The 13,166-nt window shown below is 44.3% G+C and overlaps 1 protein-coding gene across 1 annotated transcript in view; it reads left to right on the forward strand.

The window, feature by feature from the left end:
• GPA33 (glycoprotein A33) overlaps positions 1-13,166 on the forward strand; it is a 52,014-nt gene that overhangs the window by 25,193 nt on the left and 13,655 nt on the right. Inside the window, exons 2-4 of the mRNA XM_040339084.1 lie at positions 1,732-1,883; positions 9,113-9,329; positions 9,842-10,006. Of these exons, the coding sequence (XP_040195018.1) occupies positions 1,732-1,883; positions 9,113-9,329; positions 9,842-10,006 (534 nt within the window). The remainder of the gene's footprint in view (positions 1-1,731; positions 1,884-9,112; positions 9,330-9,841; positions 10,007-13,166) is intronic.

Below are 13,166 nucleotides of genomic sequence, written 5' to 3' on the forward strand. Positions count from 1 at the left end.
TGATGCCTGTAGCTGTACCCATCATTCAGATATCCCCCACACAAAGCCAAGGACGTCCTATTGCATAACTTGGGCGGGAAGTAATTAAAGAGAATGCGGGTATTAAAAATAATTTACAGGTACTTTTAAAAAAAAAATAACTAACTAGTGTTTATAACAAGATTATGCTTGGCTGATATTCCAGATCCAAAGGTCTGTAGCCTGCAGCTTTCGTTTTAAAACTGCACACCGGGCATATAAAGGAAAATAATGGATGTGATTTATGTACTAATGAAATGCAATAAAGGCAGCTAGTGTTCCAACTAGATGATAATATCTTGGTATCGACCTCTTGCAAACCACTGTACAACAGAACTCAGACTGGCAAGGGGGAACAGCAGCCAGGGCTGTCTTAATGAAAGGGCACACCTGGGCACTGCCCAGGGGCCCCAGCTGCATGGGGGGGCCCCTGCACTTCCCCCATAGCTATAGCCCACGCTGCCCCGAAATTGTGGGCCCCATGATGGCACTGAGAGTGATGGATACACAGGGGAGGCAGTCTGTCTCCTACCTACTTGATGTCTGTTTACCTGCACTGTCATCATTGTAGGGGCCCCAGAGCATTACTTTGCCCAGGGGCCCATGATGCTATTAAGACGGCCCTGACGGCAGCACTAGGAGCCAATCGGACATGCTGCATGCACATGTGCTGACGAGGAACATGCTAAAAAAATACAGAATGGCGGGATGACCTTGTTTGCATTCTGATGCTCCTTAAAGCGGAGGTTCACCCTAATTTACAAGTTCTGCTTCTTAAAAACTTCTGCCATAGTACACTATGTATTCGTTTTTTTTTTTTTTTTTAATCGGCCTCTTTACCTTTAAAACGAGGCCCGTTTGTGAGCTGTCACTCACTATTCCCCGTGGGAGTGGGCGGGGTTTTCCAAAATCCCCCATCAGCGCTTTGTCTCCTGGGAGCGTCTACTGAGAATCCCAGGAGACGCGCTCTGTGTCGAAATCCCCGTGATATCTCGTGGGTCACGTGACGTCAGGCAGGTCATGTGACTTCGCCAGCGTGTCAGCATTCGCCGCATCCCGGAAGAACGAGCTGGGCTTCACAGTGCCCACAGTAAAGATGGTAACGTCCATCTTAGGATTTTATAAAATATTGTTTTCTCGTGATTACCACTGCAGCGGGCTGAAAGACAGATGAGCGATTACCTACACAAGGTAAGAGCGCCAGAAACCTTTAAAAAAAAAAAAAAAAACTTAAACCCGCGGAACCCCCGCTTTAACTATCCAATCGTAGGCTGGGGGCAGGCTGTGTAAGTCTCAAATGTATTGACAGAAATGCAAAATTCTTTGTCAAGTGAAATGAATGATTCCTAAACGCTATCTGTGTGTGTGTGTGTGTGTGTGTGTGTGTGTGTGTGTGTGTGTGTGTGTGTGTGTGTGTGTGTGTTTTTTTTTTTTTTTTTTTATGTATTGAAAGGTATTTTAGGCAGCGCCTTGCATACTACTCATTCACATCAGCTCTATAAAAATAAATCGTGTTTGGGGGGGTTCGACGTAATTTCTTAGCAAAAATAAATGGTTTTCACGTGCAAACAAAGTCACAGAAAATGCCTGATCATCCTCTTCCCAAATATATACTTTATTTCTTTTAAGATATTTCTGTTATTTTTACAATATACAAATGCCTGATCTTCATGTGGTTAACTGACTTTTGGAATTTTTGGTTTTCTTTTCCAGTTTTGGTTGCAGTTTGTGCTCTCAATGTGCAGACGCCGCAAAAAGTAGTTGAAGCCCCCAGGGGAAAAAGCGCCACGTTGCCATGCACCTACCAGACCACAGCACCGGATACCCTCGGAGGCAACGCCATATGGTACAAAGAGCCAGATCAGGTAGGTTTTGTGCCTTTTCTTACTGATTGCTGCAATTAGAAGGTCTGTTTATAGGATTAAACCCCCTCCCCACCAGAAAATGCCAAGCCATAGAGCAGGACCTTGGCCCTGGTGATGTCTACCTATCCTCCTCCTACCCCACAATACCTTAACCTTTCATCTTTGTCCCCATCTTGTATTCATATATTAGTTTAACCACTTCAATACCAGGCACTTATACAGTCACCTTCCTGCCCATGCCAATTTTCAGCTTTCAGCGCTGTCGCAATTTGAATGACAATTGTGTGGTCATGCGGCACTGTACCCAAACAATTTTTTATCATTCTGTTCCCACAAATAGAGCTTTCTTTTGGTGGTATTTGATCGCGGTTTAAATTTTGCGCAAAAATGTAAAAATGCAAAAAATTTTTAAAAAAAACACAGGTTTTCTTTGTTACTTTTAATAAAAAAAAATATATATACACACGTTTTCTACTTCAATGACGGGCACTGATGGGTGGCATTGCTGGGCATCACAGATTTAAGGTCTTTCACAATGGTGCCAATCAGTGCCTATTTGTGGGCGCTGGCACATATTTGCATCTGTGGATGGCCATGCTTGGGGCTTCCCTGGTGGTCCTGGCAGCTTCCCTGGTTGTCCAGTGTGGACTTCCGTGGGGGGCTGCGCAGATAAACAATCGGCGCAAACACCCCTTGTCAGGAGAGCCGCCAATCGACTCTACTCTACTCGTGAGTGAGGAACAGCCGATCAGCAGCTCTTCCTGTGTACATCGTGATTGGACAAGGCTGATCACGTGGTAAAGGCTCTTTACCGAGATCGGAGATGCAGGGTGTCACTGACACCCCGCATCACCGATCGCCACGCTGCGTGCCCCCACCGGCTCGCTCCCGCATGTTATCCTGCTGGACGCCAATAGAGGATATTTGGTTTGCAGAAACTCCCAGCTGTCCTGATTGAATACACCCTGGGAAAAGGCTCCATCAATCAGGGCATAAAATTGTGTTTCAAACTTCAAGATACTTGTCCTAGAGATGGATGAATACCAATCTCTAATGGACAGAATCTTGAGACACCTATTTCTATATTGGTCGTTGGTCATGATCACAATGTTCCCACCTTTTGTCCGATGGTTTTGGAGTCAGAGTTACAATTTTAAAAATTTTTAAGGGCTTCACATTGTTTAGGAGTTAGATTGCCAATGGACATGGATTTGTGCACTTTGTTGATTTCTGCAGATGTGAGTGCTACAAATGCCGCCAAATTGGGATTGGTCTGCAATGGAGGAAATTTGTCTGATTTGTGTTTTTTTTAGTAGACCAACTGGTCTACAAGGAGTGTCTACCAACTCAGATTCTTGTAGTAGGTTTTCAAGATCAATTGTATCAAGAAGATCCATCAGTCACCATCCTCAGACAAAGATATAAAAGTAGCTCCAAATCATCCTTGTATTGTTGAGTCATTGAATGTGGTACATCGTGTTTTTTTGTTTTGAGTATAGACTTTTAAATAATCATTTCCTAGCGAATAAATGGAGATCCTTGATAATCTCAAACGTATCTAACTGGGCATCAGGACAAAAACGTAATCTTTTGGCCAGTACAGCCCTTTCGTTCCAGTGAGCGCTCATAACTTGAGAGGTTGGTGATGTCCATGCCTGAGTCAGTGCATGTACCATCATCATCCCCCCCCCCCATACTAATGGTATGTGGGGTACCTGAGGAAAAACCCTGTATCGCTCATTTCTTTAATTGTGGGCCGTAGGCCTTCATGGGTAGATTGTATACTCAGATGCTGGGAGGTGGGGAAACCTGAATTGAAAAGTTCAGAAGATTGAGCAGGGGAGTCACCCCGTAAATTACATTTATCAACACCCCCAGAGATTGTAATAGAGATCGATGGTTGCGTGATGCGCTTCTTGGATGCATTTGAGTCTTCTGACAGAGAACGCTTAGGTTTGTTATTCCTATTTCTAGGAAAACTTTGAGGTGGGAGTGAAGCGGGAACATTGGACATGGGTTTTTAAGACCTCTATTGGACATGAGTTTGTTTGTTCCTTTATTGGGATTCTGTTGAAAAGGATAGGCTGATTGCCATCTATAAGCTTTTCCCTCTTGAAAGGACATCTTATCCCTCAAACTTTTTTATGGAGGGTTTCAATGGTTACTTGATCGAGACGGCCCTTGATTTTTGTCTCTCTTGATCCTTAAAGGCAGGAAGGCCTAGAAAGGGCTTCAATTTCCTTCTCAACTAATCCTGACCTAGTTTTGTACTCTTCAATTTATAATTTCATCATATTTGAAGAATATAATTGCAAATTCTGCTCCCATTTTTTTCCGAAATTCTGGGTTCACATTGTCGATCATAGGAAATATCTTAATGTGAAGACCATAGGGGTTAATGTTCTCTTGTATGTACTTTTCAAAGCTCTCTACGTGCCAAAATAGAGCTGCTTTCTTTTCCATCAATCTGCCTATCTGGCCACAAAGGGTGGTCAATTCTGACAAAAAATAGCATTAAATTATCAAAATTAATACATATTGGTCAACCTTTGAAGTATATGGGGGAAGAAAGTGGAGAAAATGGAGAATATCCAATTTCATGGGTATCTACTACCCTACACATGGAATGCAAAAAACGTCAAAAAGGAAAACCTGTGTGTGTTACCAACAGCCCTATATAGAATAGGAAAGAGCAAAATCCCCCAGGGTGGGGCTTTAACGGTAACTCATTAAGTCAAAAAGCGTAGGAATAAAAGTTTATTATACAAAAATATAAATGTTAAAAATCAAGGTTCATCATGCTTCTGCCTTTGGGAGTCATGTGTGGTGGTGTTTTTTTTTTTTAATCAAATCTATCTTATTTTATATACAAACAAAAACGTAGGTGGATGTGGTGAGAACCACTTTTGTGCAATGAGCTTACGAGCCTGGAATAGACTTCTATTTATTGAAACAATATATTCCCCCAGAATTCTTGAATCGTCCAGTATACCCAGAAGACCTCTCCATCCCCCCCCCCCCCCAAGGCTCAATAAGCAATCCTATCTCAAGATACCACCCCAGACCAATAGCGATGGAGTTAAGGATCTCTCAGCAGGTGTCTCCACTTATTCCCAATAGACCACTCTGATCACTCTGTGTTCACATAAGGTAATAAAGGAACTTTATTACTCAGGTGTATAGTGTACCCGGTGGAGGATAAATAATTGTGTTTAAATTTTGTGTTGGAGATAGAGGACTGAGGTATTTCTGATAATGCCTGTGCCCACTGTTCATCTGAAATTGAAACCCGACCAGGCTGATCTTGCTGGTATAGCCAGTTTTTTTTTTTTTTTCCATCACGTCTTCCTGAAATAACTGTGCCATATACCTTAGTCCCTTCTGCCTCCAAATGTCAAACCCTTCCAATTTCACCAGTTCCACATAACTACTACACTGCTCCAAAAAATTAAAGGAACACTTTTTAAAAACGTATCAGATCTCAACGGGCAAAAATCTCATGCTGGATACCTATACTGATATGGACTGGGTAATGTTAGGAACGAAAGGATGGCACATCATTTGATGGAAATGAAAATTATCCACCTACAGAGGGCTGAATTCAAAGACACCCCGAAAATCAAAGTGAAGAAATTATGCAGAAAGCTAGTCCATTTTGCTGAAATTTCATTGCAACAATGAAAATTGGTCCTCAGTTTGTATGGCCCCTAAGATGATTGTATGCATGCCTGACAACATCAGGGTATGCTCCTATTGAGATGACGGATGGTGGCCTGGGGTATTTCCTCCCAGATATGGACCAGAGCTTTACTGAGCTCCTGAACAGACAGAGGTGCAACCTAGCAGCACCGGATGGACGGAAACATAATGTCCCAGAGGTGTTCTTTTGGATTTGGGTCAGGTGAGCGTGTGGGCCATTCAATGGTATCAATTTCTTCATCCTCTAGGAACTGGCTGCATGCTCTCGCCACATGAGGCCGGGCATTGTCGGGCACCAGGAGGAACCCAGGACCCACTGCACCAGCGTAGGGTCTGACAATGGGTCCAATAATTTCATTCCAATACTTAATGGCAGTCAGGGTGCCATTGTGTAGCCTGTAGAGGTCTGTGCATCCCTCCATGGATATGCCTCCCCAGACTATCACTGACCCACCACCAAACCGGTCATGCTGAACGATGTTACAGGTAGCATAAAGTTCTCTGCGGCTTCTCCAGACCCTTTCACGTCTGTCACATATGCTCAGGGTGAACCTGCTCTCTATCTGTGGGGCACCAGTGGCGGAGCTGCCAATTCTGGTGTTCAATGGAAAATGCCAATCGAGCTCCACAGTGAGCACACTAGAGGACCTCGGGCCACTCCCATGAAGTCTGTTTCTGATTGTTTGGTCAGAGACATTCCCACCAGTGGCCTGCTGGAGGTCATTTTGTAGGGCTCTGGCAGTGCTCATCCTGTTCCTCTTTGCACAAAAGAGCAGATACCGGTCCTGCTGATGGGTTAAGGACCTTCTACGACTCTGTCCAGCTCTCCTAGAGTAACTGCCTGTCTCCTGGAATCTCCTCCATGCTCTTGAGACTGTGCTGGGAGACACGGCAAACCTTCTGGCAATGACACGTATTGATTTTCCATCCTGGAGGAGTTGGACTGCCTGTGCAACCTTTATAGGGTTCGAGTATCGCCTTGTGCTACCGGTAGTGACACTGACCCTAGCCAAATGCAAAACTAGTGAAAAACAGTCAGAAAAGATGAGTAGGTAAAAAAAAATGTCGGACACCTCCACCTGAAAAAACATTCCTGATTTGGAGGTCGTCTCATTGTTGCCCATCTAGTTGGTGCACCTGTTAATCGGTTTCAGCTGCTTTTGCTGTTAATTGAAATTAACAAACCCCTCTGTATAAACCCCTCCCCCTCTGCTACTTAACTGACCAGATCAATATCCCTGGAGTTCTGATTCAAAAGTGTTCCTTTAATTTTTTGAGCTGTGTATTATTCCAGATTGGAGTATGAGGTATATCCCTTTTTGTACTGCGCTCGGTATATGTCGGCGCAGTGGTTCGAACAAAGCGTGGGAATCGGGTATCGGCGTATTTTGCCCTGTTTTTCAGGGCAAAAAAAGTGCGCGATATACGCCAATAAATACGGTAAATTATAAAATCAAGTATTTATTGGAAACATTTTAAGAATTGCCCCCTATTTTCTCTCCCCTAGGACCCCCCCCCCCCCCCAGACAGGCTCGCCTTCGGTATAACGTGCTTGAGGGGTGAAATGCTTGTACAAAAAAAATGTTTTTGTATTTCTTATTGCCTTCAGTATTTGTATCGACTTTTCATAATACAGTACAAAGTATTGGTTGTACCTCACAAGCTTGACATTGATTGTTCTGAGGATTCCCGACGGCCGTACGACTTTATACGGCCAGGGTGGTTCTGATTCTCTGAGCCGCCGTTTTTTTACGGCCTCCGCTCCTCCTGGCCACTGTGGGGCGCGTGAGCGCCGCATCACTGGGATGCCGATGCGCGTGCCTGGCGGCCGCGATGTCTGCCAGGCTCCCGCGATCGGCGGTTACAGAGACAAGGACGTGGATCTGTGTGTGTAAACACACAGATCCACGTCCTGTCAGGGAGAGAGGAGACCGATCTGTGTCTCTTGTACATAGGGACACAGATCGGTCACCGCCCCCAGTCAGTCCCCTTCCCCCCACAGTTAGTAACACTCACTAAGGTACACATTTAACCCCTCCCTCACCCCCTAGTGTTAACCCCTTCAATGCCAGTCACATTTATACAGTAATTAGTGCATATTTATAGCACTGATCGCAGTATAAATGTGAATGGTGTCTAAAGTGTCCGATGTGTCCGCCATAATGTCTCAGTACCGATAAAACTCGCAGATCGCCGCCATTAATAGTAAAAAAAAAAAAAAAAAAAAAAAAAAAAAATAGAAAAAAATATTAATTATGTCCCCTATTTTGTAGGTGCTAAAACTTTTGCGCAAACCAGTCGCTTATTGCGTTTTTTTTTTTTTTTTTTTTTACCAAAAATATGTATCTGCCTAGACTGAGGAAAAAAATGTAAAAAAATTTTTTATATATATAAAATTTTTTTTTTCAAAATTGTCGCTCTATTTTTGTTTATAGCGCAAAAAATAAAAACCGCAGAGGTGATCAAATACCACCAAAATAAAGCTCTATTTGTGGGGGAAAAAAGGACGTCAATTTTGTTTGGGAGCCACGTCGCACGACCGCGCAATTGTCAGTTAAAGAGACGCAGTGCAGAATCGCAAAAAGTCCTCTGGTCAGGAAGGGGTTATATAACATTTAAAAAAAAAAAATCACCCCCAGGGCTCAAGTCCTGCGGGAACAGTGTCCCTGCACTTTTTTTTCACAGCAGGAACGCAGTTCCCTTTGCAGAACTAGAGCAGAACTAGAAGCGGCGATGCCCAGCTCGAGTCACTGTCAGGGGCAGGCGAACCTTAGTAATCCTTTGTTGCTGGCCGCTTCCTGTATATGGATTCATCGGGGCGTAGTGTGTGTGTGTGTGTGTGTGTTTTTTTTTTTTTTTGCACATCTTTTATGTTTATGCCCCCAGAATGTATTTAGATTTAACCTGCAAGTTGGCTTTAATTTTAAAAGTAAAAATGGCCTATTTCTATTATAAAAGTAACTAATATATGTAATGGAGTAAGGAGCTGCGGTGGCTCAATGCGATTGGCACTGGGCTGACAAGCCATTCACCTCTGCAGCTAGAGGTTCGGATCCCGGTCTCGGCTACATGTGAATTGAGTTTGGTGGTCTCAGCCCGGCTCCCGGTGGGTGCGCTATGCGAGGTAAGCCTGCGCTTAGTACGCCCACCCCCCTCCTACAAAAACCACCACACTTACAGGCACTCGAAATTGGGTTAACAAGCACGCACTTTGACCACGCGGTCTCTAAAAAGAGAGGCGAAGGACTAACGGGGCTGGTTGAGCGGGCAAATCCTCTCACTCCCTTATAGGGAGTCCCTCTGCCCCGTTGGGCTTCAAAGCGGAGCAGGTAGGGCGGGCTGTGTGGGAGGACCCCCTCACACACCTGCCATTGCCACCCGGGGCATGGAGAAAGGTGGCAGATTGCCTCTGGGGGAGGCCTGCCTACTCCCAACTCCTGCAGTCTGGCTCCTCTCTCGAGTACACGCACAAAAATACACTTTAAAAAAAAAGTATTTCATCCCATTGTCATTTTTCTTGTGTATTTCAGATTGAAGCCATATCCACATTTTTTGGAGCTGGTGTCAATCACAGCGATCCAGCTTACGAAGGTCGGGTGGCATTCACTGGAAATGTCTACACAAACGATGCCACTATCGTCATCGACAAACTTACCATGGAAGACAATGGCACCTACCGCTGTGAGATAAATATTCCCAAAGATCGCACCGGGACCCGCCAGGCCAAAATGGAACTCGTAGTCTTAGGCAAGTTTTATACTTTTATTTTTTTTAACCATCACGTTTATTGGATAGGGAAAAGTTAAAGTGGTTTATAACCTTCAGCCCAGGTTCACACTGGGTACGATTTGAGATGCATCTCAAATCGTCGGCAATTGTCGACATTGTCCTAATCGGTGCGACGACGCATCTGCGGCGCTGCACCGATTTCAAAAAGTAGTTCCTGTACTACTTTTTGCGATTTTGGGCCGTGATTTACATTGAACCCTGCACAGATGTCTCTTAAATCGCAGCAAAACCGCAGCCGCGAAATCTCGGTAAAATTTTACCTCGATTTTGAATTCGCAGCAGTGTGAACCTAGCCTCAAAATGAAAAATTAACAGGTCATATCCTTCCATAGTGTGTACTTGCCTTAATCCAAAACACGGAGTGTGATTTCTGTCTGATTCCTCATTCCTCTATCTGCATGAATCGCTCCTCCAGTCTATGCCGACTCCAAGCAATCATTAAAAACCGTTAAATTTTGTATTTTTGACAGTGACCCCATCAAAACCAGAATGCGCCATTGTTGGGACTGCAGAATATGGGCAGGCCATCCAGCTGACCTGTGCTTCCAAGGAGGGATCTCCTCCACCCGCTTATACCTGGGAGAGCTACACCCCGCAGAATGTCCCCCGACCCTTACCAGCAACTGCAACCATAGGTAAATATCAAGGTGTTTTATATTGCCACGGAGGGAAAAAATGTTCTGCTCCACCTACACACACATACATACATACATACATACATACATACATACATACATACATACATACACACACACACACACACACACACACACACCCCTACACACATATATATATATATATATATATATATATATATATATATATATATATATATATATATATATATATATATATATATATATATATATATATATATATATATATATATATATATATATATATATATATATATATATATATATATATATATATATATATATATATATATATATATATATATATATATATATATATATATATATATACACACATACACATACACATACACATACACATACACATACACACACACACACACACACACACACACACACCTCTATATATATATACACACACACACCCCTACACACACACACACACACACACACACCCCTACACACACACACACACACACACACACCCCTACACACACACACACACACACACCCCTACACACACACACACACCCCTACACACACACACACACACACACCCCTACACACACACACACACCCCTACACACACACACCCCTACACACACACACACACCCCTACACACACACACACACCCCTACACACATACACACCCCTACACACACACACCCCTACACACATACACCTACACACACCCCTACACACATACACCTACACACACACACCCCTACACACACACACACACACCCCTACACACACACACACACCCCTACACACACACACACACCCCTACACACACACACACACCCCTACACACATACACACCCCTACACACATACACACCCCTACACACATACACACCCCTACACACATACACACCCCTACACACACACACCCCTACACACATACACCTACACACACCCCTACACACATACACCTACACACACACACCCCTACACACACACACACACACCCCTACACACACACACACACCCCTACACACACACACACACACACACCCCTACACACACACACACACACACACACCCCTACACACACACACACACCCCTACACATACACACCCCTACACACATACACACCCCTACACACATACACACCCCTACACACATACACACCCCTACACACACACACCCCTACACACATACACCTACACACACCCCTACACACATACACCTACACACACACACCCCTACACACATACACCTACACACACACACCCCTACACACATACACCTACACACACACACCCCTACACACACTACTTGAAATTAATAAATTCAGCCCATGGCGCTCAGCCGCAGTCACCTAATTTGCCTCCTAAAGGACTCTTTCACATGTGCAATCCATGCTCAGGTCGCTCTTCAGAGTATTTGACAGGCAGTGTGAGGGTGTTACATCGCCTCCTCACAGCTTGTTTTAACTCCTTGTGGCCCTTCACTTGGTCAGGTTTGGCGGGTGCCACTCCTTCCCAAAGCAACAGAGTGGGTATATTTCCTGCTGCTGATTACTTCCTATCCTAGGGTGACGGCTCTCACTCATTGCACCTGTATTGTATCTATGAAGGAGCAGGAATATTATCTTGGGACAGGACTACAGAAACCTCCCACTTCCTCTTCTTCATGCCATCAGGGATGGTGTTCTGTAGCCAGCAGTTTAGACATTAATGGCTGTGTGTTGAGTTATTTTGAAGGGACAGCAAATTTACACTGCCAGAGCCCATTCACACAGGGGCAACTTGGGGTCTGACCTGAAGTCTCGCTGTTGAGAAAAGCTATTGAAGTGAATGGAGCCGTCTTAATGTACACTACTGAAGTCGCTCCGACTTCAGAAAAGGTTCCTGTACTACTTCAATCCGACTTCTAGGTGACTTGTATCCATTGATTTCAATGGAAGTTGCCTCAGAAGTCGGATCACTGTCTTTACTGAAGCGACTTTTCAGGAAGTGAAAATAGTTTTTAGGGCAAACCCCTCCCTCCCACAGAGCTGATTCAAGTTTGATTGGCCACTGGAAAGCCTCCTGTCCTGGAGGCGACTTGAAGTCGCCTTGTAAGTCGCCCCATGTTGCGATGTGGTGTGGGCTCAGGTCGCTTCCAAAGAGTCGTGTTTCCCCTGTGTGAATGGGCTCTTATACAAGCTGTACTTTACATTGTAGTAAAGTGTAATTTCTTCAGTGTTGTCACATGAAAAGATAAAATATTTACAAAAAATCTGAGGGGTGTACTCACTTTTGTCAGATACTGTCGTTCTATCTATCCTAAGCAGGGGTGGATATGGGGGGGGGGGCAACGGGTCAATTGCCCCCCCACCCCCAGTAAAAAATAGAGAGCACTGCAGGCTGTGCTGATGCTGACCCCATCAGCCGTTGCCGACGGGCTCTCTGTGAAGGGGCACAGGCAGAGATGCAGCTGTGGGGGATTTCCACCCCTCCCTCTCCTCCTTGAGCTGTGTAGCTCTCATTCACCCGGCAATGCCTGCTGCTATTGGCTACATTCCGAGCCAATGGCTGGTAAACTAGAACCAAGAGGATTATGGGACATGTAGTGCCAGCAGACCCCAGGATGATTCCCTGAGGACTGCAGCCCCCAACATGCCGAGCAGGAGGGGTGGAAGAGAGAAGAAGAGGGACCATGAGGCTGTAGGGCGGAGGGAGACAGTGATTCTATTATCGTCCAAGGTAAGAACTTGCCCCCCTCCACCTGGCTGCAACCCCCCCCCCCCTCCACCTGGCTTCTCCCACAGTAATAATTGAAATAATGCGCTTCAATCATCCTGACACCATATAAACCATGGTGCCGTCATGATTAAAAGCGCCTACACCAGCCATTGCTCCTACAAATTGCCTGTAGAAATTTTGGCAGTGCCCCTCCTGAGATTAGACTCTGGATCCGCCCCTGATCGTAAGGTTTATTGATATTTGGAGAATTGGTTATTCCTATGAATTCTAGAAACTGTGAATTCATAGGATTTATGGCAATATATATATATATATATATATATATATATATATATATATATATATATATATATATATATATATATATATATATATATATATATAATTTTATTTATTATTATTATTATTAAAAAAAAATTATCGCTTGAATTACTTTTCCCATTAT

This window comes from Rana temporaria, chromosome 2 (assembly GCF_905171775.1).
Source record: "Rana temporaria chromosome 2, aRanTem1.1, whole genome shotgun sequence".
NCBI lineage: Eukaryota > Metazoa > Chordata > Amphibia > Anura > Ranidae > Rana > Rana temporaria.